At 43.5% G+C, this 26,184-nt stretch overlaps 1 protein-coding gene and 1 long non-coding RNA gene across 2 annotated transcripts in view; one reads left to right on the top strand and one right to left on the bottom strand.

Moving 5' to 3' along the window:
* The window catches only part of LOC112988742 (microtubule-associated protein 1B), a 73,792-nt gene extending 51,453 nt beyond the window's left edge, over nt 1-22,339 (bottom strand). Inside the window, exons 1-2 of the mRNA XM_064500829.1 lie at nt 21,946-22,339; nt 17,049-17,150 (exon numbers count right to left, since the gene is read on the bottom strand). Coding sequence (XP_064356899.1) covers nt 17,049-17,150; nt 21,946-22,123 — 280 coding nt within the window. The 5' untranslated portion in view covers nt 22,124-22,339. The remainder of the gene's footprint in view (nt 1-17,048; nt 17,151-21,945) is intronic.
* On the top strand, nt 21,893-25,287 carry LOC135324447 (uncharacterized). The gene is made up of 2 exons (XR_010385819.1): nt 21,893-22,015; nt 22,711-25,287. It is a non-coding gene; the product is annotated as an uncharacterized LOC135324447 (long non-coding RNA).
* The last annotated feature ends 897 nt before the right edge of the window (nt 25,288-26,184 follow it).

The raw sequence follows: 26,184 nt of genomic DNA, 5'->3' as shown, positions 1-26,184 counted from the left end.
AAAAATACTTTTCTTGACAGGGTTTTGACATAAAAATATTGAAAAACTGGACATAAGTAAATCTAAAAAAACTGAAAGTCATTCTTCCAGCCCATGGATTAGTGAATGATGGAATGGCAGCAAATCTTTGCCATTTCATTCTTTTATAGCCAGCAGGGACACCCAGAGATTTTGCAGAACGTGAGTAAAAGCCATCCAGCCTGTTTACTGCCGATGCTACCCTTGATATATTTCTCAGCCCCTCTCCTTCTTCCCCCGAGAGCAGCTGCCACCAACACATCACTCCTCCTCTGCCTTTGAGGATGGTATCTGCAGCCTGCAAGAGGCTACATTAACGCTGGTCTATTAATCATCTGGCAGAGGATGCTCTCACAGGCGGCTCCATCAGCAGCATCCATCTCCAAGACAAAGTCTGTCTCCCCCGTGCCCCATTTCCAGCCACACAGAAGTGAGTGTTGTGCTGGGCCTCTTTTTCCAACAACCAAAGTCACTGAGTCGGGACAAGTTGTGTTTACTACCCTTTTTCTTTCAAACACCTGCGTTGACAGAGGTTTTGCCTAAAGTATGACCTGAACCCTTTGGTGACAGGTGCCTTGCTTTGGGATTATTCAGCAGTCCTTATTAGTCCTTATCAGGAGCCCTTAAAGTACAGGTATAAAATGTTTATGTGACTGAAATCTGAAGCTGTATATGAAAGATGAATCTTTCCAAATGAGGTGGAGAGCACGGGGAAAGGACCCTCACAAGCTATTGGAGCTTTGTGCTTAACTCTTTATTATGGTTTAAATGGAAAAAGTAATCAAGTTGAAATTAAATGAGCAATTTTCATGTGAATGCCTTTGGGCATTATTAAGGTCCCTGGTGCTAAGTGTCATGCTGGTTCATAATAAATTGATTTGAACAATGTAGTGACTATCTACCTCCTTTATGATGGAGAAAATATTTTGCATTACCAATGCTTCTAAAACAGGATGGCTGAACCGATTTTTTTTCCCAGGATACATAGCGACAGGTTAAATGCTCTAGCATTTTCCAGCGGCAGCATCCATGTTCCTACACTTTGGTGGCAGGCAGAATAACCCTGATTAATTTAATCAGTGTCTTCAGCTCCTCTTTGTGCTCATTATCAACCCTCTAACATTGTATGTTCTGAAGATATATCCTTATGTTAAGTGCAATAATTGTAGCCATTGGTTCATTAGCAAGTATGATCAACACGGGTTATCAAAAGCATTTTTCATGCATAACAAATAGAGCAAATTACTAAAACAATAAAGTAAGTATCTAAGATCTACAGCAGGTCAATCTACATGATGTAATATTTCATTAGCATAATTAGAAGCAGATTTATAACAACTCAATTTTCTACTTTCTTTTGTCTAAAGGAGGCCAGCAATACTTTGCTGCTTCTTGCAGAAAGCTTGTGCCCTGGCTGGCAAAATGTCAGGTGAAATTAGACTATGCAATGCAGAAAATGTTATTTTAGATGTGAAACATCCCCTTTGGAAATCTTGCTGATTACACATAGACTGTATAATTACAGACACTCGTGAATTATACTTCATTAGAATGACAAAGTGTCAGCACTGGCGAGACATTTAGCCCACCCAATGTTAAATGAATACAACTCAAGTACACTTTTAGGATCAGCAGCAGCTGAAGAAACAATGTGGAGAAATGCTGTAGATATATGATACAACATAGTTTCATTTTTTTCCCCTAAGAGATTAAAAATAGTTTAGTATTTAATGCATTTTCTCTTCTTTGGGAAGGGAAATACTGTGAGTTTTAATATTTTTTTAAACAAAGAAATTAAAAGGTTGCCACTAGATTTCCACTGGAAACTTCCACTAACTTGCACCATAGGCAGAGTTGCCTTTTTTTTTTTTTTTAAATACGTCTGTGAACAGCAATACATTTGAAGTCTGGCAAACTTAATTTCCTAATTAAACTAAAAGGAGAACTCCTATTAGATGTTAACCAACTGACCTATGCCTGGTGTAGTTTTAAACAGTACAAATCCCAATGAACATATTTCCTTAATTAAAAAAAAAGTACTTACACATGCAGAACAGGAATGAGGAATAATGTGGAGGTTGATCCTGCCTCCATTGGAACCAACCGCAAAATTCTCAATTTCCAATGGAAGCAATTTTAGATACAAATCTTTTCTAGCTAAATAGACTTATCAATCTACAAATTCAGTTTATACTCAAAGACATCAGTAAAGGAAAGAGGTGTTCACTCTTTCTATGCTAGACAAATTACCCATATTCCCCAGTTTAGACATAATTATTTAACTTGTTATTGTCCTTATTGCATTTTTTTTCAGATAGCTGCATTTCTACAAAGTTATGTTACTGTATAGTTCCTAAGTCAACTTGAAAAGTGCCATCCTTAATACTACATATATGGAATTATAAATATTATGTATAGAATATAGTAATATATGAGGACTACATACAGTCATATAAGTAGCAAACTTCTGTAAACTCACTCATCTAAATGAATCCAAACTGCACAAAACTTGGAAAGGAAAAATGTTTGTTTTCTATACAAATTATGTAATTCCTTCTTATTAGTCAACATCACAAAGTCTTTCATCTTTTTGATTTATGGCTTCTATTTCAGGTCCTTTGTAAATCCTCACAAGGAAGCAGACTTTGCATATTGTCCCAGTACGCTCACTCACAGGTAAACGGAGTCTTTTGCATAGAACACTAACATGAATTAAACAAAACAAAAAACAAACAAAATAGGAAAAACAAGGTGAACCTGATCATGCAATCCCTCTTCCTATGACATTTATTGGATGGCCATGGTCAAGCTGGCTACTCACATGAGTGGTTAGAAGATGGGACCCCTTCATGCCCTCTTGAACCCAGGGCAGCTGTATTTTGACTGTTCAAGACGACTTTCGCTTCAAATTTGGATAACCAGGATAAACGTATGGGCTTAAATGATCTTAAACTCTTCTCAGAACAGCTGTGTATTCTCTACAGTTGCACACTTCTGTTCGGGTTTACTCATTTTTTAGCCAACATCTTCACCCATTTTACTTCCTACCTCCTGTTTATGCTGCCCTAAGGGATGGGAAGTAGTCTCTGAACATATCAACAGCTATTTCTAGCAAACCTAAAAACCAGATTAAAATACCAAGACACAGAAACATAATGGAAACTAGTGAGACTACTTGGTCTGTCACTGTTAATCCTTTTTAATATTCCATTTCACACCAGAGAGGATTTAATTGTTTCTTAGATGGCTCTAGGGCCTGTGGATATGAGCAAACCTGTCTAACAGAAGACATTCATTTGAAAGGATCTTTGTAATAACTATTGATCCGTTGTATCAGTAGATCTTTCTGGAAATGCAGCAATCTCTCCTTGCCTAATTAAACTGTGCTAATATGAAAATGGGGGCCAAGTCTATAAGGCACAACAGATCTGCCGGAGTGTGAAAATGCCGGCAAGTCACACGCCTCTTGGAGGATCCGTACGGGAACCCCGTCTGCATGCTAATAAACGCCACCCGATCATAATCCATACAGACGGGATTTAAATTGCCTTCCACAACTTCAGCTTAAAAGTCTCCTAATTAACCCTCCACCAGGAGATAAGCAGCTGCGCGGAGGGGGACAGCCCAGCGGGGGCACAAAAGGCAAAGCCTGGGCGCTGCCACTGCTCTTCCCCCAGGGTTTGAAGGTTGTGGCAGTCGCTAAGCCAGCCTCCGAGGAGTAATCAAAATGTCATTTATTTTATCTCCCCATGGCATTTTAACTTTTACCCTGTAAGCACTTCTGGATTTGAGACTGGCAAGAACATTTTAGTAATAATAAAGCATGCATATTTCCACAGACACGTGGCAGCGTATAAAAGCATTTCACTCCCACTTGAAATGAAGCTTTGTTAGAGATGGCAGACAATATTTCACCGGTTTGCATTACACTTTGCACAAGCACTCAGCTTCCTACAGGGGCTTAGGTCTAATGGCAGTCAGCTGATTTATAGCCAACTCCAGCAGTGCCCAAACTAACAGGGAAACCACATGAGAAAATTGTTGGGTTTTATTTCCAGGCAAGCCACAGTAACTCAATAGTGCTGCAGTGCATTTTATGTGCAACATTGCTACAAACCATAGACCAGCTCTCCGGAACTGATCCCCTCAAACTAGCTATGCATGCGATCTACAAATCGTAATTCTTTGCAGCACTCCAATGTTGTCCTGATTTATAATAGGGTAAATCCAGAGGGACCCTTCTGCTGTCAGTAAAATTACTCAGAATTTACATTTGTTCAAAGGGAAGCAGAATTTGGCAAAGTGAATGTAGTAATCACAATTTAAGATAAACTGCCAGCTATGTTTTTAGAAGTGGAAACAGACATCTGCTCCCAGCAAACACCCAGAACCCTGCTACTTTGCCCACAATTAAGTTAAGTGAATAGACAAGTATGTGAACGTGCATTTTCCAGTATTTGCATCTATCTAAAGGTTTTGTTCATGCAGATCTGTGCAGGTGTTCAGTTTCATAAAATGGTCCTCACTTTTTTTTTCTTTTTTTTAAACCCAAGTCAGAAATCTGGAGAAGTTACATGAATTAGGGAATGGCTAATCCTCTTCTGAATTTTGATCTTCTGTGTTATTTTCAAATCCAGTTGAGCGATCCCTGTGGTGATTACTTTGACATTTGGTTGGTGGCTCATCTGAAGAGCGCTGGTGGCCTCACTGTGAATTCTAATGAGGAACCTGCAGCACAAATCACTGACATCAGATTGCCTCCTGGCACACTTGGCAGAGCAGTCCTTGATGGAGCTCAAGCAAGACAGAAAGAATAAACTGGAATTACATCCCTGCAACTAAATAATCCAAATCAGGGCCTGTGTGCAACATCTGAGTATCACAGTCACGACAGTCTCCATGTCATTGAGGGATAAGTTAAGAATTAAATTTCAGGTCTCTTGATTTAGGATACATCATGTGTTCTACAGTCACTTGGAAAGTCATGTATTTTTTTCCTCATTAGGAAAGGGCAAAAGGTGACACTGGGATTTAATTTGTATGAATAAGTATTTTTAGATAAACAATACTGAAGTGCTTCGTCAAACTACATGGCACTGTATTCCTAACAGAGTCATATCACAGACAGACAGGGGAAAAAACTGAGATATACTAAATTTGACAAGTGAGTCAGAGCCTACTTGCTTAGGTCTCAGGGCTTCCATTGCATGCTGTGCTGTAAGCTCAGCAAGGCAGAAGCAGCACTACTACCTGTCTTGGCACGGTTATATTGCAGCTTCATAACAAGGGGAGTTTAGCTCTTTTAGAGGCATTCTGACAAGACACATAATACAAAACCTGCAAGGCAGATTTAACATGCATCTCCTCAGCTATATCTACAGCACATGTTAATTTGTACACAAATATATCCATATATATATAATGGTCTTGTTTTTTCCCCACCGGCGCCGCAGAGTTAATGCAGTGTTAAGCACTTTGGTAAGTGATCACTATCTGTGGTCTTCAAACTGTGAGAGCTATCACCCTGCATGAGCTATACTCTGCTTCTCCTACACTGACTATAAAATATTTGGAGCTTACTGAGCTCCTTTCACAATGACGGATTTATCCTTCACAGTCAACATAGCATTCCAAACTGAGTTGTATGAAATTTAAACTCCAAGCAAAATTTCAGGGCAAAATAGAGACATTTGTATCACATTAAATACTGCAACCTAAAAATCTTCAATGAAGTATTCATACTGTTTTTAGTATTTGCTCATTTTTTGCATTGCAGTAAGTACAGACATTGAGAATGCCATCTTCTGGCAAAAAGGTGCATAAATGCTAGGCAAGCGATTTCCAAATAATGGTACGGGTAAGAAACTATATGCAGTGGGTTGTTAGCTTGAAGTTTTTAGTTGTCCATTTTAAATATTTTAAATCAAATAGTTGTACCTGCATGATATAATACTGAATGTTATGTAGAAACTCTGGCCAGAATGAGTTTTGAACCTGAAGACTATTACAAATGAGTTTTATACTGGAAAAAGGTAATGTTTGAATGTAGTAATAATTTAAAAGACACTACTGCAAGACAGATTTCTTTTACTTTCCTATGTTTCCTCTTATCTCACAGGATCGCAAAAATAATTCTCAGGAGTTCTTTAAATATTTGGTGAGACTATTTTAAGCCCTTGACACCAGAACCTGTAACAGCATCAGACTGTTAGCAGTGAATCTGTTATTACGCTGCCAGGTATAGCAACCATGACTCCAAGCTTTATGCAGCCAATTCATGATTCTATCACAAATAGCCATCCGGGGGAAGAATATATGTCCTCTTATGACAAAATGTGTCCTATATGACAAAAGTGTTTTGCAAGCACTGTGACAAGGCAAATTCACTTAAGCTACACTTCTGGTAGTTTGAGACTTGCTTTATCCATTTTTTTTTCTTTGTTTTCCAGTGATTATTGATTGGATGTTTACTGGTCCAGTCTACAACACCTAGCCAACAACTAAGTCATCTAAACCATCTAATGAAATACAGTTGGTCTAGTATTGAGCCAATAACCTGAGAGTTGCCCACCTCTGAAAGTGAATAGCAGATACAGGATAGGACAGGGAGTAATATTTGGTGGGGTCCAGAATCTACCTGGTCTAAATCTAATCTGATCACTGCCTTGGTTGAGGTAGTGATCACTGACAGAGACAGCAGTCAGCTCAGAGGGATGATCAAAAAAAAAAAAAAGAAAAAAAACCTGGAAGTGTCAGAAGTAGCCTCTAATGTATTTAATAGCAGAGGGAAGCCAGAAGTAGAATGCGGAAGAACTACAACGTGTCGTTTGTGAGCAGAGAGAATCCTAACCACAGCTTTTTCTGAGCTCATCTCTTAAAAAATAAAATTTCCTTTGTTTGTAGCTGTGGTGTGGCTCCAAGAAAGGGAGCAAGCCTGGAAGTCCCAGCACAGGCAAGCTGCCACTCACATTTTACCTTGACTTACTGTGACATATAGGAAGACTAGAAGAAGAACAGGAAAGGGAAAAGGAACAGGAATAAGTGTCATCTAGGATGAATGTAAGATTCTCTGTGGTCTTGAAAACATCTGCCAATAACAAAACTCAGAGCTTCACTCATTTTGTATGCTGTTCCCTTCTGCTTTACTGATTTTAAAAGCAAGCTGAAGAAAGAACTGACAAAGCAGGTTGGGAAAAGGAGGAAAATATTTTTGGATGACACCATCACAGAATAAAATCTTTGGCCTGTGCCTTGTCCACGCAGCTATTGTCCTTGCAGAGACACCAAAGCTGTCTCTGAAACATGGCAGTAGAGCCTTGCCAACACGGGGCTGCAGCCACACTAAATACGGATGTGACCAGGAGGATCGTCCCTCCTGAAGGTCTTTTGAGAGGCCCCATTGCCGCCATGATCATTTTGCTCCCAGGGACTGAAGGCTGGTGCTGCGCTGTGCCTGGCTCACTTTAGGAATGGACTGAAAGTTAAAAAGGCATCAACTCTGCACATTGATAACATGCAGCACAAAACTGGGGGATGGGGAGGGACTAGAGCTCTAAAATACAGTAAATCTCTTTAGAAAGTTTCTTCCAGATTTGCTGCAAGAAACTGATTCCCTGGCCTGGAATCGGCTTTCAGTTACACCAATTCAATCATGAAGGGAGCGCACCAGCCATGAAACAATCAACAGGTTAAAAGTACACCTTTTGAGGCAAATACAGCTATGATGCATGATTGCACTAGACTGCTCAACAGGTTGAAGAGCAAGTCTACACTGTTTAAGGAAATCCAGACTTAGCAAAATGCTTTGTATCTTGTCTTTCCTGTGATTACTGTTACATGGTTGTACAGGACACACTCGCTGTGGATAGCACAGCCCAGTAAATGGGTTTCCCCCTGCACTGAAACAAGGCAACAGCTCTTCCTCTCCTCCTAACACATTAAGACAATCAGAGCCTCCTGTTTAACATAAAATGAAAATGTCGGCAAGGTCTCCTTCCACATGATAATCCTCTACTTGACATGCAATGACATTATCCCACCAAAGCTGGAGACCAATTGTAATTCCTGTTGTAATTACAGGGTTTAATAGGTATGGAGGGTTGTTAGGTGCAGAGCAACTACTCCCGCTAGGGACTGACTCTTCAGGAATACAATCGGTGCAGCCAAACCATTTATGCAATTGAGACAGTGCTGAGATCAAAGCATCCCTCCTTACTTCTAAAGAGTCACATAAGTAATACACCATCTCCATTTGGACTTCTTTTTGGCGACTTCCATGTCTTCCACATGTCCTGTGGAAAGACTGTTTTTCATTTGATCCAGCAACTCATGTCGTAGAACAAGATAAAAGCAAACAAAAGACCATTTCAAGCTTTTTACATATGTAGTAGATTGAAATGTAAAAAGAACAGCCTTCTGTAACACAGTTATTAAAAATTCAGACAGAAGATTAAAACTTATGAAATTGTTAAGGAGTGTCGAAAGCACAAAAACCTAATTAGTACTGAAAAATTTAAATCTTCTAAGTCTAATGAACTTCTAGAATCTGAGCTTTGCAGCTTGTAATGATAAATTTAAAAAAATGAATAGAGCTTGACAAATGATTATGAATAATGCCAGTAAATTAGGATTTAATGCTTGTTGCAGCTACTATCTGGATATACTCTCGTAGACATTGGCTTTTATACCTATTTAAAGTACTGCTCATATAGGAAATAATTTTGAATTAACTTTTTCAGTCTGTGCAAACTCAGTGCAGTTCCTGAGAACTGTGCAAGACGGAGAAAATTTTGTGACAGTCTGATGTCATGAAAGTGTGCTGGATGGCCATAATGCACCATGCCAGGATGTGCACTGGGTATTTCAAAACCCCGGGATTAGAAGCAAGACCCTTCTAGCAGGGATTTCTTTCTAGGGGACTATCAGACTTCATTCCATAATTAGTTCTCAGAAATTCAACAGCGCCAGCAAAAATCACAATGAACAAGATAGATTAAAACAGGGTTTCTCCTTTTCCCTGCTTTATATTTTTTTTAGTCCATCTCATCTGCTCAGTGTGGATGGGACAGTTTCCATGATGCCAATTTCTCACACTTAAAGTGAGGCACACAACTTCAGTCCTTCCCAAAGGTCTTTCTAACGGGCTCATCCTGGGCTGGAGTCCTGCTCTTGTTAATAAATACAAACACTCGGATTAACAGACATCCCTGTCCAAAAGAGCTTACAAGGCTCAGTAAAGCCTATTTGTGACTCAGGGCATGGGAGCTGAAGCTGGGATTGGACTTTTCTCCACAAGAGCTACAAAACTGCCATAAAATTGGAACAGCTTATGAAGGCTACCCAGCTTGGGCAGGGGGAGTTGACTTCCAGGTGAAAGTCTCCATAGCTCATTAAAGTCACTCAGATTACACAGCCTGCAGTTATATCACTAAGAATACTGCTTGCCTACTTGGAAGTTTTTTTCTTTTTTAATAAAAACCTTCAGCTTTGCAGAGTCCTGGTGGGCTGAATCTCCCACATACAGGTATGCAAGAAACACGGTCAGAGTGACACATCTCACCATTATAGGGAAGCTCTGAAATACTGAATTATGTAAAGCTGCAGCATCAAATTACTCACTGAATTTCACACAAATTTCTTAACAGAATGCTTAATTATCACATTCTGTTTATACAATCATCATTTTTTACTTAATTGACTTGTATCAGCAACTTTTAACCATAAACAGACTAATTCCAACCAATAAGAGAGGCAGGAACCAGAAAAGTCATGCCCTCCTGTCTTTGAGTCTGTGCTGCACACCAACCACAAGCCACCAGCGTTTGAACCAAAGACATCAGGAGTGCCGGTTTTGCCTCTTGACTCTAGGAAGAGATTGCAACCAAAGAGGACAAGCCACGTAGCCAAATGTGCCAATACTCCTGCCTTTCTGGTGGGACCACGTGGGGGTGTGACACAAAAGCACGGGTCTCTTACAGAACTATTCAGCTTTCTGTTTGTGACTACTACTGACTAACAGCGCACATCTTCCTTACCTATTCATACGGACTGCAACATACAAAGGGATATTCCCAGCAGCGTCCAGACAGGAGACCCTGGACCTGTGGCCTGCACTTTAATGCATCTCCTGCGGCCCTTTCTGCGCTTGCCCCTACAAAACACAGGACAGCTCTTTGTGCTGTTGCGAGGCTGATGGCAGCAGTCACAGCTGCACCTCTCATGCTACATATGGCAACAGGGAATACAAGATGTGCTACCCTTTCCACTCAGTTAACAGGCAAGGAGCGCCTACCCCTGCTCCCAGGGAAGGTCAGGTTCGTTCTCATCACAATAGAAGGCTGCTCGCTGCAAATAAAGTACCATTTCCATTCGGCAAGAAGTAGACGTTGATCTTCTTTTTCTCCCTTTTAACAGCACAGATTTTGGTCCTTGTTCTACCTTTAAAACACTGGAAAATATTTCCTCTAATTTTAAACACCTTATCCAAAGTGCAATCCGTTTATTTCAGTGGCCCTTGCATCAAATCTTTTCTCATGATAAAGCCCAATTAGAAACATTTAACATCTCTCAAGTGACTGACGAACTGTACCCGAAAGTAATGGACAACTAAACATGTAGCTAAAAAGTGTAAGTCATAGCAAAAATTTAAAAAAACCCTGACATTTGAGAGAAATGCTGCCAATGACAACCACGAACTAGATGAAAAAGTGGCAATGATGTTCTGGTTACACACTTACTATAAATCCATGGAGGAATAGATGAGAGGTGGGCCACCCGCGAATGACACTGGGCAAGGGTCAAAAATAAAATATTGTTCAAGTCTTCAGTTTCAGATATCCAAAGACAAAATGTTGGCAAATAAAAATTGAGGAGTCTCAAAAGGGCTAAATTAAGAAGTATAACACTGCAAGTATTTCTAAATAACCCTTAACAAAATAACTCCTGTGAATATATCATTAGGTATGCCTAACAAAGAGGAATGGGGATTCAAATTTCCTAATGGAGTTAAAATCCTGTCATTATTCACTCCTAATTTAATTCTATGCCTCTGTTACCCTTCTCGCATAGGTCAAAAACTTCTTCCAATAAAATATGAGCTGTTCTAACACGGCCAAACTCGTACTTGTGATACAAGGCATTAAAAATAACCTCTCAGTAATTTTGCTGATTCACATTAACAGCTTAGCATCACCATGCACTGGTATTTTAGCAGTAATGTAAATTCATGCTAATTTTCTTTGAGATGATCCCTGAAAAAACAGGAGCGGAAGTCAGTGTCAGAATGATTGTCACATAAGTGCAACAATTTATTCACTGAAAAAGATAATTTTAATCACTTATTAGCACATCTCTGGAATTTTGATTACTACTAAAAAAGGAAGATTTTTGACAATTCCTGTACCTAGACCTAGCGGCTGCTGTGCAGTAACCCTCTCCTGACCCACCAACACCTTGCACACAACAGGGGTGAGGTACGAGCCGGCCAAGGGTGCCCTCCCGCTTGCACCCACATCCACCACCTTGGCTCCCGCCAGCACCCCAGGGACGCCCAGCGCAGCCCGGGGCAGCTCAGCACTGTTCGGGTTCCACTCTGCCTCCATTTGCCTTCTTCCAAGACACAAATACTTTAAGAATGCAAAACAAGTCTGGTAGCCAACTAAAATTAACCTCTCCAAATATATAACAAGCTGAAATGACTCCACTTCATAGCTATTCTAGCTACCAGTCTCCAATAGTTGGCGAATCGTATTTATAGGTTGCCCCTGAATGTGCATACCAGACTACTTGAGTTTGTAAGCTGAATTAATTCTTAAGCGCTAACGGACAGTGCTCAGCTACTGGGCTCACCTCTTTCCCCCCCCCCCCCCCCCCGTAGGACTATGCAGGATCCTAGAGAGACCTCACAGCAGACCAGACTGTGAGGAGCCAGACTGATCTGGGTTACTCAGCTTTAGGTGGGCGTGAGCAAAACGCAAATCTGGCCTTGGCTTCTTAGCTCTTTTTTGTTTTTCATTTTAAATTACAGGTTTTGCCAAAGTACCTATGTTATCTTACTTGAAGAATTTTGATTAATTGTAGTTTTCAGTAAGACAGCACTAAATCCTGTAGGATTTTATCCATTGCTCCATGAGCTCACATTACAAGACACCAGGCATGATATTAACTGGGAGCAGACCTGCTGACAAAGGCAATGAGACAGTACCATTTTGGCCAACTACAGAGTTGCAGGTATCGATGACCAAAATCCACAAATCAGAAAATTCTCCACAGGATACCAATAATCCTTACCTGTAATTTTTAAAACGGCAATTTTCAAATTGAAAGCAATAAAGCTTTTTGCAGTTATGACAATTCTTTGAGAGAACAACGGCCTTCCCTGGAAAGGCCATGGGCCAGGCCGTCCTCGCCGCCCACTCAGGTGGCTGCCGAGGGGACGCAAAAACCATCTTGCACATTGGCAAGTTGCTCTCTGGCCGTAGGCAGGCTGGCAAAAGTAAAGTTATGGGTGCAGATGAGGAAGAAATCCCTTAAGCCAACAGTCACTAACTGCAGACTCGCAGGCAAGGTGGTGAGACCTTCCAGGGCTGTTCAGTTAGGAAACGTGTCTCCTGCAGATAAGTTTCCTTCGGAACAGCAAAGTACAAAGCAGCCACAGTGCACAGCTTCAGCAGTGCTTCTGCTCAGAGACCAAGAAAGTCCATAGGGGTGACCAGCTACTGAGCAGCAATTTCAATAAAACAGTCTTTATCTAGACAAGGACTTGAACACACACCAATGCAACAGTTAAGTGTCCCCAGGTGGAAGCAGGGGACAAAACGGCAGGTGTGGACACCTTGCAGAGGGACCCTTAGTGGTTCCCCCCCAAATCCATTTACTCTGTCTTTTGTGAAGTAGGATATTCAGCTTTTTGCAGCTGAGAGTTTAATCGAAAAAGGACTGGTAGGAACAGCTGCAGTTTCAGAGCCCTTTCCAAGACTTTGCCCTTGCTTTGCCTCATTACCAGCTACACAGCCCCTTTCCAGCATGTATGTTTTACAACTCCTTGTTTGACTTTTTTTTTTCTGTCCTTGTGAAGTTAGCTTTAACATAAAATGGAAGTTATCATCAGTCCATGACAGAGAAAACAAAGAGGCGAGCGCTGGAGTGCCCATTTTAAGTCACACTGCCTGTTGCCTTGGCAACCAGCTAATAAGCTCTGCTATTCATTTTTCACCAGCACCTGACAGCAACATCCCTGCAAGACTGGATATTACCGAGGAGTCTGCTAACTCAGCTACTTTACAAGGTATCAGAAAAGATCTGCTATCATTTCCATTCTGAATCCCATCTTTCAGGGAATGATAAGTTATCCATAAATTGTCCAAGAGCTGAATATAAGATGCAAAAATACTGCCAAGACAATCCATTGCCTTCATAAGAGCATAGTGTATTGGGATCTAGACATGCTCCAACACCAATATGTATATTGCTATTCACGGCAAATGCAGAAGGATTAGACCTCAAAAATCCTCAAGTGAAAAAACACACGAGTGCTTCAATGGACTCATTTGCTCCTGTGCCTCTCCTGGTACAGTACAGGCATGTCATGTAGGGACAGGGTCGGCCCTGTTTCCCCAAGCTTCCTTTTCGAGAAAGAGTCATGCCCTTCACACTGCTGCTGTGCATATCCTTGAGCTGCTCCAAGAAGCGCACAGACATCTACTAAACTGGCGCTACACTTGTGATTAAACATCATGACCAGACAGGCTTCGTCAGTGGTCAGCCCTCACTATGCTAGGAGCTGCGCAGACACCCTAAGTGACTCTGCCCTTCCCCAAGAGTTAATTGTCCCTATGATGGAGTCACACAAAGGGTTTAGTCTCAAAAGATTGCAAATAAAGGTTGTTTAATCACAGCCCATCTCATATACCACAGGCTACCCTACCACCTTGGAGGAATACTTCCCTTTGCACGAGGAGTCACCTAGTTACCCAAATTCCACAGGATTTCCAAGTGTGGGGCCATAAGAGAATATGGGCTCATAATCATCCCACTTTAGAATGAACATAGCCAGCTTTGCAGGTTAAACATTCACCAAAATTCAACACTCGAGTATTACAACAAATCAAATATTCTGAAATTTTAGCATATGGCTACAAAAAAGCCTCCTTCCTATGAGACCGTGCAGAAGACAAAGGAGTCTCATGCAGTTGCAACATCAAAGAACAACAGACACTAAAACATTGCGCTCTAATCTGCGCAGTGAAGAGTCTGACGCCAGTAGGCTTCTGCACAATCAGAGAAAAAAAATGGTCAAGAGGGCTAGCTTTATTCCTGGATGCTTCTTTTTCCAGGTTTAAGACTCCCTAAATGCTCTTTCAACATAGATTTTGGCAGCTTATTGTTTAAAGATTGAGCAGCGCTGAAAAACACATTCATTACTGCTTGTCATAGAGATGTTGATGAATTCCAGTCACATGCAATTAAGCTGTAATTCAACACAATGACAGACTAAACAGGCAAGTCTAGACAAATAAGAAAAAAAACAGCTAAAAATACAATTCCTAGCAAAAAATTCCTAGAGGATTCTATAATCTTTCTATTGAAAAAGAAAAGTGCATAATCTTATACTATTTAATATATGAAAGCAGACAATTTATTTTAATCCATGCAATGCTATCAAGAGGTAACATCTAAACAGGACAGCAAAAAAACCATTGAACGCATTTTTGCTAAGGAAGCACACAATCTTTTTCACTGAAGTTTTAAAGTAAAACATATGCATGTTAGAAGTGAGGTCCATTATACGCCTTCAGTGAAACTAGCAAAATTTATCTTTATCAGAATACTCCCACTGTAAAAAGGGACAACTAATGTCACTAAAAAGTTGAATTTGCCTTGTGACATTTAAACCAAGCTGAAAAATATGTATGTCAGGTTTGAGCTTACTTCCATGTAATGCAGGAACTACATGCCTTGGCCCTAAGCGTTCAGACTGAGTATTCTTGTATTGGTTCTGCTGTTTTTCAAATCAAGGGAAAAATTATAAAGGTCTGTTTTTTTCCCCCTAAATCTGGCAATGTTTATGCCATCTCTCTCCATATCCATAGAGATAGAGTCTACTGTAACTTATGCTGCAAGAGGAAGAATTATTTGCACAAGACATTTTGGTACATTATTCAGGACCACCAGGTCAACATCATGCTAGGAAGACATCAGGATCTTATCAACAGTGTATACTCATCAGCTCTAGAAATACAATGTAGTATTATGATACAACATTTCATGGCCCTCTTCACCATATTTAAGTGATGTTTCTAAGGCCAGAATTTATAATATTAGTCAATACTAGGTTAGATTAGTCAATGTGCACATATCCACAACGATTCACCAGTGAAAGCAACCTATACTACTTCAAGAAGGCTACATGTTTTTTATCTGAAAGCCAAGATTAATTTCACACATGCTCATTCAGTATTTGCATAATGACTTTCCAAATATTTGAGTCCCATGAAACCAGAACAAAACCAAATTTTACACTTCACAAAATTATTTTTTTAGTGGTATGAATCCTCTAATAGGATAGCAGGCTTGGGGGGGGGGAAGGGAGCAGAGGAGAAGACAGTCTCATGAGGCCTGGAAAGTTATAATTTCCTCATAAAAGCCAAGGAAATGTCTTGTGTTCACAGTAGACCACACACCCCTCAGCTTTTCATACTAAGGAAGAGAAAAGTTCAGAGTCATCCGAGGAAAAACATGGGGCTTCGGCCATATTCACATGACAGCAGCAATACCAGTTCTGGCTCTACCAACACTACGGAGCTACCTTCCAGGGGGAAAAGGGCCCTTTCAGCAAAGGAGGAATGACTCATTGTTTAGTTAAATTGGAAGGCCAGACCCACATCCACCTGCTGATACAAATCTTCCTGATCCATGTATCAAGGCAGTACAGGGAGGGACTCCATTTCCTGCTTCCCTCTGTCATCCAGAGGGGCAGAAAGACCCTCCAAATAGATACAGGATGGCCTGAGCTCCCAGAGGACAGCAACCTCTTCTCCCACACCCCTCTGGAAAATCATAATTGCCCAACTGATTTTGAGACAACAACCCTCTGCTCTTTGGGACTCCCATGGATAAAGATGGCAAGGGGCTTTGGGCTAGCACAGAGGCACGAAATTTCTACTGGATTCCTTCAGGGTCCTTGTAGACCTTCAAATATCTGTGCATTTTGAGGGGCTGAAGAGCCTATTCATCCAAAGGATATGGGATGGAATTTTGCCCGAAGTAGATAGACTAAGATAGTTAATCTGCTGAAGAAAGCCTGCAACGAAATGGCTGAATTTCACAAATGCATGCTTAGGGTTCCCCACCATTACCCCTTAACTGAGAAATGAACACGGCAGGGAGTTATTAAAGGGCTAATTAGTTATCACCTTCTTTACCACTTCAGTTCCTGACCCACAGGTCACTGTCTGATAGTTTTCAAGTGACCCTTGGCCATGAGCTGGTAAGGCTGGTCCCAAGTGGCACATTTCCACCTCAACGACCATTTCTATAGTGGCAGGACAAGACACATTGCCATCAGTCTGGGGCATGGAGGACGAGTCACTCTTACCTCTTAGAGGATGTCTAGCAAGATGAGAATGAAGGAATATTGCATGCACTGTACATACCACAATAAGGAACAGCTTCAGTCTCCAGTACTATTAGACTGTTATTACACAAACAAGCCGTTCAGTCAGAAAGCAAGTTTCACTTAACCTCAGTGGGGCCCTAATGCTAACATCTACTGCCAAAGTAATCATAGCGATATACATGAAGCTAAACTAAAAGTCTGATTATTTTTAAAAAGTTCAGACATTTCCTTTTGTCAGAAAGTTAAAACAAAAGATAATTTTAAAGCAAGATGTATTCATTGTAACAAGTTACAGATGAAAATGGGCCATGCAATATCTCTGCGTATTTATTTATTTTATTCTTAAAAGAACAACAACAACAAAAACCAAAGACAAAACTTTGACAAACATTTCTAAAAACTAAAGAAAACTCACCTCGAACTTCAGGAGAAAATCGAGCTGAATGGCGAGACACAAAAAGTTTCAGTTCTTGATCCAAGTTGCATTCAATCAAGTTTGTGTCCCATGATCGGATTCCTAAAATTCAAAATACAAAACACATCTAGCTTCATATATGAGCACTGGAAGTTTTCACTGAGTACTTCTGGATTTACATTCATGTTATTTACATGTTTCTAAATTCCAAAACCAGCCTCTCCTCCTTTCAAGGTAGGCCACGGCTATTTTTTTTCTCCCAAAGTTGTAAGTGCTCAGAAAAAGCACTTTGGACAGGGATCAGCAAAAAGCAAGAGGAATCCAGTTTTTACAAAAGGTAGTTGAGCACCTCCTTTAGGACTGCTCGTTCCACATCCTAGTAGCCACATTATAAGAAGTTGTTGATGTCCCTAAATTGACTTTAAAATAGCAACACACTGATTTACTGATCCATATCTATAAAACTGGAGAGGAAAAAAAAAAAAGTAACTTGGATACTTTAGCCATATTGCAAGACAATTGTATTTGTCCTCCTGAGAAATAAAAAAAAGTCAGCATCATCTAGCATGTTGCAAATTAATATTTAAACAAAATATTAAATTGCTGACTTCTTCATTCAAAAGCTTTGAAGCATCTCATATTTTAAATTAAAATTTAAGTGATCTTTTATTTATGAAGTATCAAAATTCTATTTTCTTTGAGATTTAGAAGTGCTATGTTTGATCTTTCTTCTCTTAAATAAAAATAAACTTCACAATGCTACTCCTTACAGTTTTTCCTCCCAGCTGTTTAGAAAGTGAGACACTTGACACGTATATGATCATAGGCTGTATGATTTTTAAGGAGTAAATTCTGACTGGGAAAAAATTCATGGTGGGGAAAAAAAATAAAGTTAGTTTCCTAACATAAGAATTTGATGACTAAAAAAAATAAAAATAGTCAAACATGTTTTAAGATTTTTTTCTATAATTTTCTTGATTAGCTTTGAAAAATAATGAGCAGGCAGCTGCAGTACAGGTAAGTCCAGGCACTGCTGCCATTTTGAACACCAATGTCAGCGATGCTCATTTTTTCCTGGAGGGAATGTCAGCAGGTATCTACAAATCAGCTGGCACATGCAGAAGGGACTGCAGGTGAGGAAGCTTCTATGAGCCCCTTCCCACATGTCTGACATTGTTGAGTTAAATCACTTTGGGGTTTGGTAGATTTGGGAGAGAGGAGAAGGCTGAAGAGGTGCGTGGCCTGACCCTTTCCACAAGACTCGTGCTAACTCTTTGCTAGTAACTGTCAGGATTTGGAGCTGCTCACTATAGTTTCAGTGCTACCTTCCCATCTTTATTGTTTTTCAAGAAAGCAGAAGTGTGAGGCTTCGTGTGGGAGAAGCCATGCTCTAGGGTTGAAGGTGATGAGGGGAAGAAGGTGAAGAACAGAAAGACCTGTCCTGCACTGCTGCTCTCCCACTGCAGATCTCAGCAGTTTCTCCATGCAGCTATGAAGATCTGCATTTCAAGAGCCTAAAACCTCTTTAAAGAGGATTCATCCAGTGCTTTTCCTTGACAGTTTTCCAGTCATGGTGTGAACATGCTTCTCACTGGGATATGCTATCAACTATTAAGTAGTTGAAATTTTAAACTCTAAATTAATTTGAAAATATGGTATTGCCAGTATGTTTCATAACTGCTAAAGGAAAAAAACACTGAACTATAATCAGCCACCTCCACTTCCTGACTTATGCATCATTGTTCAGAGGCATAAGCAGCAAGTCTCTTCTGCAAGTCTCCTTATTTTCGTTTCTCAAAAATCTCTTGGCCATATGGTGCATTTTTGGGGCGTAGTTTTGGCAGACAAACACAGCTCAGCAGGCTTTAATGTTTTCCAGGTGCTGGAATATTTGAGAGTAAGAAAGTAAAGATAATGTAGTATCACACATGTAGAGCACATATGAAAGCCAGGACTTGCAAACTGATACTGATCATGAAGCTGAAGTACATTGAATAAATGAGTGCTGAACTTCAGGAAGCTAGAAAATAATAGTTCACTGGTCTCTGACAGCAAGCTCATGTGGGCGAGAAAAAAGCTTTCTGGAGGCCAGCTAAGCCATGTGGACTATAATTCAGCAATGTTGCTAACGACTGGGTCTGATCCACCACCCATAGGCTGCTTTCGTTGTGAATCAAATTTGTGGCAGGGATAAGATCATGATTAAGCATAGTCAGACTGCTGATATCCAGTTGATATCCAAAATACAGGACTCGAAGGAGAAGAGAAAGAGGGAGAAAGAAGAAGGAAGGGGCGGGGGGTGGGGGGGGGAGGGGAGGCCTTGACATGCCATGCACATAGTAGTCCTAGAAGCTCAAGTTGGGGTTTGGATAAAACATCCCAGATCTGCAGCTGCATGATTCAGCATTCTGGATGTAAAAGTTATGTAAATAATTCAGTCAGGTTTGGATAGAATGAAGGTAAATCTGGAACTGAAAATCCAAGGTCAATCCAATGATGTACATCTTCAGCAGCATGGAAGTAACTAGAGGAGATATGACTGAACTGGAGCTATTTCTTCCTGCAGCCTTAGGAGTGCAATGCTGCTAGACACAGGACTAGACAGCAGACAGGGCACACCCAGTAGCATCTGCTAAACCAGTGGAAAGATCTTGAAGCTTTCTCTTCACTCTCCCCTCATTTTTTGGCAGACAGTAGGGTAGAGGATTGCCCCATTAGTGAAATGGCTTCTCAAACAAATTTAATTATTGAAAAAGCAGCTTGCCAAGCCATTCCCTCTTCGTGATGCTTTAAGAAATGACTCTGCACTCCGCCAAGTTGCGTAGCATCACGCCACTGATGTGTTATCAGCAGATGTTGTTTTCTGTGACACGCTGGTCTGCAGTTCAGCGCATGAATCCACAATTTTCAGTGATGATGCTCAGGAGACACACCAGAGAAGACACTGAGGCAAAGTTATCAAGAACCCTAAACGCATTTAAGACCCTGTCGAGAATAATGGTTGAAAGAAGCCAGTTTTTCCAGACTGCAGCATGCTTTCCAAAGAGAAAAAGATTAGTCAAGCCCATCTTTGCCTCGCACATATACAGCTTCAGACTCCCAATGTACTCATCCAGAACAATGCACCTCTAAATCTGATCAAGTTTTTTCTTCCTAGCAGGCAAAATCCCAGTGAGATCATCTGACACAAGGAGCAGTGAGGTGACTTCTAATCCAAAATGATGAATAAACAGGCCAGATCATTCCCTCTGAATACCTAACACAGCAAGTGGTGTTATGCTTTGTGAGTGGAGGTAGCAGCAGCAGAGCTATGCAGTAGGGACTGTACAATGGAAGCTTCAAGAAGAGAGTGAGGAGCATTTCTTCAGAGGAAGGATCACAGCAGATGTCTTGAGGGCAGAAGTTTTATCCATTTGCTATATATTTTAATAATTTAACTAAAATGCAGCCCATTCTATTTTGACGTGATCAAAAGCTACGTAAAAATTAGCAAAGTGCAGCGCTGAAGGGGCTCTGAATGACAAAGCATCTGCCTCAGTCGTTGTCCGTGGGAGACAATGGTAGCAATAAAGATGAACAGGTCACGATGAAGCTGCTCAGCTGTGATGAGGCAGCCCTTTACCAGAAATAAGTCACGGAAAAGAAGCGAGAGAAAGAGCCAACTAAAGCAAGGACGGTTGAGAAAACAACAATAGAAAGAGACAAACGAAGTCCTGCTCGCTGGACTGCCGAACCACACCTACAAGGCAAGGCTGTTACCAACTCCCTGTTTCAGGGTCTCTTTCTCCTCTTTAACAACGGCAGTTTTCTGATATCTTGGCTTTTATCAGCTCAGAACAAAATATACACTACAAAACCTTGTGTCAATTGAGTTTAACAAACTGTAGGGTCCAACAACCATTTTCTTTGTGCATCATGCCACTGTTACGGCATCAGGGCTTTTCTACTTCTCCTCCGTACATACACTGCGGGTTTTTTTTTTCATTAGAAACCTTATCAAGGACTTATAAAGCTGTGCCGTTTCACTTGCGAGACCTGCTCGCATTGTTGTGTTAAAGACGGGACAAACCAACAATGAGTCGCGGCAGCCCGGAGCTGCACAACAACGAGTCCGAGCTCCCAGGCGCCGGTCTCGTCGGTCTCGCCGCTTGTTTTCGCCCGAGCGCGCGTGGGCTCACGCCCCGAGAAATTCTCCAGAGGAGGGAGAAGTCTCGTCGCCCGAAGCTGGGCACAACAGGCGCAGCGGCACGCTGCCCCGGGCAGCCAAAGCGCCCCGAACGCCGCCGGCTGGCCTCTGCGGCGGGAAGCAGGCAGGCGACGCAGGGCAGCGGCGGGCAGGCGGCGGCCCCCGCCCGAGCGCGCGGCGGCGGCGGCGCCCTTTGTCCGCGCGGGGCTGCCATAGGGACCGCAGTGCGGACTGCGCCACGCCCACCGCCGCGTCGCGGGCAGACGGGGCCGCCGCCGCCGCGGGCACGGCCGCTCCCGCTCCCGCTGCGGCACCGCGCCCGCCGCAGCCCCCCCCCCCCCGACCCCGGCACCGGCCCCGCGGCGGCGGCGGGCAGCGCGCTCGGCCGGCTCCTGGCTCCCGGCGGGGCGGGGCGGCGCCGCGGGGCGCGGTACCTGCGGAGCCGACTGCGGAGCTTTGTGCGCGGCGCGGGGCGGCTCCCGGGGCACAAAGCCCCTTGTCAGAGGGGAGAGCGATAAAAACAAGTGTTTTTAGAAAGGAACAAAACGCACAACACACACTAGAAACGGGCAGGTCACAGCGCTGCCGGTGCCCCCTCAGCCCCGCGGAGCCCGGCCGCCGCCCCGCCCCGCCCCGCCCGCGGCTGTGGCGGCCCCGCGCTGCGCTGCGCTGCGCTGCCCGGGGCGGCGGCGCCCCCCCCCCGGCCCGCACCTCGCTCGATGTTGGCGATGGCGCGGCGCAGGTGCTCCTCGGTGACCAGCTCGCCGACGACCACCAGCAGGTAGAACTTGCTGTCGAGGAAGCGGTGGGAGAGGCTGGGCGAGGGGCAGGCGGGCGCGGGCAGGCTGCAGCCGGGCTCCGGGTCCACCTCCAGCACCACGGCGGCCATCCCGGCGCCCCGCTCCGCCGCGGCTGCGGCTCCGGGGCGCTGAGGGCAGGAGGGCCGCGGGGCGGCGGCGGGCGGCGGGCGGCGGCGGCGGGGAGTGAGGGCGGGCGGGCCGGCGGCGGCGCTTTTATACGGAGACGGTGCGGGGCTGGGACCGGGCGAGGAGGAGGAGGAGGAGGAAGGGGGGGAGCCGGCACATCCCCGCGCCGCCGCCGCCGCTCCAGCATCCACGGCTGATGTCATCTACCGCAACCCCCCCCGGCTGCCCCGGAAGCAGGAAGGGCGCCGGGCGCCGGCGGCCCCCGGGGGAGCGCGGCCGGGGGCGCCCGGGCGGCCCCGCCGCCCCCCGAGCCGCCGCCGGCGGGCGGGGAGGCCGGGGGGACCCCGGCTGCCGCCGCCCCCGCGGGGGGAGGGCAGCCCCGCCGTCCCCGCCGTCCCCGTCTCCTGCTGCCCGCCGTAGCACTGCAGCAGAATTTGAGGCTACTACCAAAAGCAGCCATATTTTCCTTTTTTTTGTTCCTCCCTCCCCGCAAGGGGCAATCTAAATATTATTGTTACCCTTTTTCTTTCAAACGTGGTTCTCTTAACAGCGAACTTCCAACAAAGGCCTTCTGCACATGTTGCAGGCCCGTGGACCTGTGACTCATCCCAGGAGAGCCGTGCTTCTGGATGGGCTGCGGAAACCCATGGTCTTCGGGCTCCAGAAATGCAAAGCTGTTTGGGTACCTGCTTCTGCCTGGGCCCGAGTGACCCCAGGGACCAACCGTTTCAGAAAACATCTACAGTTACCAAAACAAAGGCTGGATTCCTCTTGATTGCCATCTAGAAGTTAGACATCTGCTCTCTGATACCAAGGCCCACTCAAGAGAGAAATGCAATCACCTCCTAAATGTGTTTTATCCTCCCCTAAAATGGGATAAAGCAGTCTGAGATAAATCAGCCTCTCAGAGATGTTCCTCTCACTTCACTGACAGAAGCCAGGCACTGGCTTACACTAAGCATCTTATTCATGTGGCTACAGTAAGGTGGGAGAAATCTCACTGTGACCTAGGAAAGGATATAAACTTTTATTACCTGGTTTATGAGATAACCTCTGGCCCCTGACTGCAAAGACGCTTCCTTTGTGGGCAGCCCCTTCCATTACCCACCTTTCAGGTTCCCTGCCTGTTCCTCCAAAACACTGCCTGCTCTCAGACACAAGTGCTTGCCTGGGTAGACTAATACAGCAGACCTGTTTTCTTAGACTGTGCACCTTGTTTTATGGGGCGCTGGGCCCATTCTAACTAAAGCGCATTTCAGACTATCCCTACCAAGTTATTTGTTATCGCTACTGAGTTACTTGTCTTACAAGAGAGTGCTTAGAGGCATGCACAGATTGAAACACCATTGCTGTAGGTGTTTGTCCCTAACATTGTATCTGCCAATAGCACCTGCTGTTTTTAATGTAAATAGTTCCTCCAAATAAATACACCACGGAGAGCAAGGCCTTGGCTAATGCGATGTGATGTGTTTGGATGCTGCATCCAAACCAGACTATTTTTCTGAGCTGTTGTTCCACTGAAGTTTATAGGCTGTAGACAAGCATTTTTACAGCCATGTCAGGTAACTGTGATGACACAGTGATAAAGAGCAACGGTGCTCATTCGTCACCAGAGCTGACACTGCTGATAGAACAAATGCAACTGCATAGATGCAAAAGAACTAGTAGCAGGTTTCCTAGACTTGGCAAGGTATTCACGGGTACAGAGCGTTGCTTTTAGGAGACTCATGTTCTACTGAGCATGACTGTGACTTTTGCATTTTCTTGCTGAGCCTGGCAGTTTCCATGACGTTGTTCAGATGGGCCCAAATTAATATGGGTGCCAATGCCTACCTAGAAATAATGTCCACTCCCCTGTGGCCATGTCCTATACGACACCTCCCCCCAGCAGTCTGTATTATAATTATAGATATCCTCAAGACTCGCTGGTTGGAGGAAGCCAACTTTCAAAGTATTCTCCCACTGCAATACATAGCTCTGGGATATGCATTTATTTCAGTCACCAGCAAGCATCTGGTCTCTGGAGTGTGGAAGCGGCTCTCCAAGGCGATTTGCTAACTGGTTGCAAAATAGAGATATAAAGGTAAAACATTTACTTGCCTCACAACCACAGCAGGTTAAATACATTACTCCAAGAAATGCATGTCAGTATACAGAATGCATTGTATGTGCTTTGTAGCACTTTATTTTAAGAAAAAATGAAAACATATATAACTGTGGAAAAATGCCTGTGGATTTGAAAAGGTGAAATGAATAAGCTGTGTCAAAGGAAAAAGTCCTTGCATACAGGTAATGTACAGATATACTTAGCCTTAGATATAATAGCCTGCTGAAGTAGTCCTCTATTTTGTATCGTGCTGTGAAAGAACATGCAGCTAGAAGAAGGTATGATAGAAGGTGAACTGTTACAGTAAACTGTGTTGTGGGGGGAGATGTTTCCCACATTAGACCCCTAAGGACAAGAGGCTGCCTTTGGAAGAAAATGGTCTTGTACTCAACTCTTCAAGGGATGCAGACCTCTGCCCTCAGGTATTCACAAGCATATGCTGCTTCATCTGAGATGGAAGTCAGACAAGAAAAGGTGCTTTAACTTCACGGATATGTCTCTAAGGAGGCTGCAGATTCCCAGCTCCGTGGTCAGCATTCACACTAACTTGCCCTGGTAGAGTCTCACTAAAGTAGTTTTGTTTATCATCATCTGAAAACCCATTTACATTCTGCAATATGGAGCATATCACCAGATCCTCTGCGAGATGAAATGTGGAGATGTGCTGTATAAAGCTGACTCAGTGTCATGTGACTCTCAATGTCTGAAAGTGATATCAGCTTGCTAGCTGCAGCAAAATCACATAGCTATACCACTTCTGTAGAAGAAATAACAACATTCATGCAGACTATGGAGTAAGTCTTGCTCTTTTAAAGAGACAGTGATTGATATCCACTGCCATCTGGGTTTTTGTTTTGTTTTAGTTTTGTTCTTTTAGCAAGTTTAATACCAAACTGGTATCCCACAGCTGAATGCAGGCAAACATTACATATACAGCTGTATTTTTCTTGTGGATATGGCATTTTCTAAACTAAACAGGCAGTTTTAAATAAAGTGCTTGAAGTCTAAAACTACAACATACTTTTTGGTGGTGCATGCCATTTATTATCCAGTGACATTCAGGTTTTGTTCAAGTCCTATCTTAAAGTTTTAAATGAGGTTTCAGTGATGCATAAATCCTCTGCCAGTGCTTTGTTCAAGGCCAGGTGTCACCGCTGCCATAAAAGTAGTACAAATCGCAGTGCATTGCTTCAGACCATTTAGGAACTTTACTGAAAGTGAAGTGGTCCAGAAGGCTCCTACATAGTCCGTCTTCACTGAGGGAAATGTCGGTCTAAAGACAGCAGAGTGTGTATATAGTGGTACTTCCAACTTGGAAGTTTCTTGAAGCAGGTCGATTTTCATAAGGAGAGGTAATGAGACATAACGTACCTTAGAGGTGGAGCTTTGCCAGCCTGTGCCGGAGATGCATGGTGAAGCGAGGAATACGCCACCAATACTACAGCAAGCTTTGCACATTTTGGGCCTCACCTGATGCATTCCCAGTGTGACACACTCTCACACTCACTGCTTCCCTCCCCCAGATGTGATCCTGTGCTCCTCATTTCCGATGTCTGCAGCAGCCCCATCCCCACGCAGTGCAGACTTTGCCCCCAGGGTCTCCTGGGCACAATTCCCCCTTCCCGGCCCCTCAGCAGAGCACAGAGCAGCAGCGCCGGCGGAGGGATGCGCTGCAAGGGCTGCCCACCCCAGCAGGGCACGTACGGCATCCCATGGCCGCCGGCCACAGCACGATGAGTCAAGACCCTGCATGTCTCTGCAAGGACCAGGCTGCAGGGCTGCTTAGGAAAACTACTCTTTTTGAGGCAGGGAGGCATCCTGGCTGGAGTACGCTCCAGCTGGCGCTTGCAGCGGCGATAGGGCAGAGGCCAGCGGTTCCAGATGCAGCCGCACCTGAGCGACGGCGAGGGGCTCCTG

This window comes from Dromaius novaehollandiae, chromosome W (assembly GCF_036370855.1).
Source record: "Dromaius novaehollandiae isolate bDroNov1 chromosome W, bDroNov1.hap1, whole genome shotgun sequence".
In the NCBI taxonomy this organism is placed as follows: Eukaryota; Metazoa; Chordata; class Aves; order Casuariiformes; family Dromaiidae; genus Dromaius; species Dromaius novaehollandiae.
Note: the sequence above shows the minus strand (reverse complement) of the source record. Positions and strands in the feature narration are given on the sequence as shown.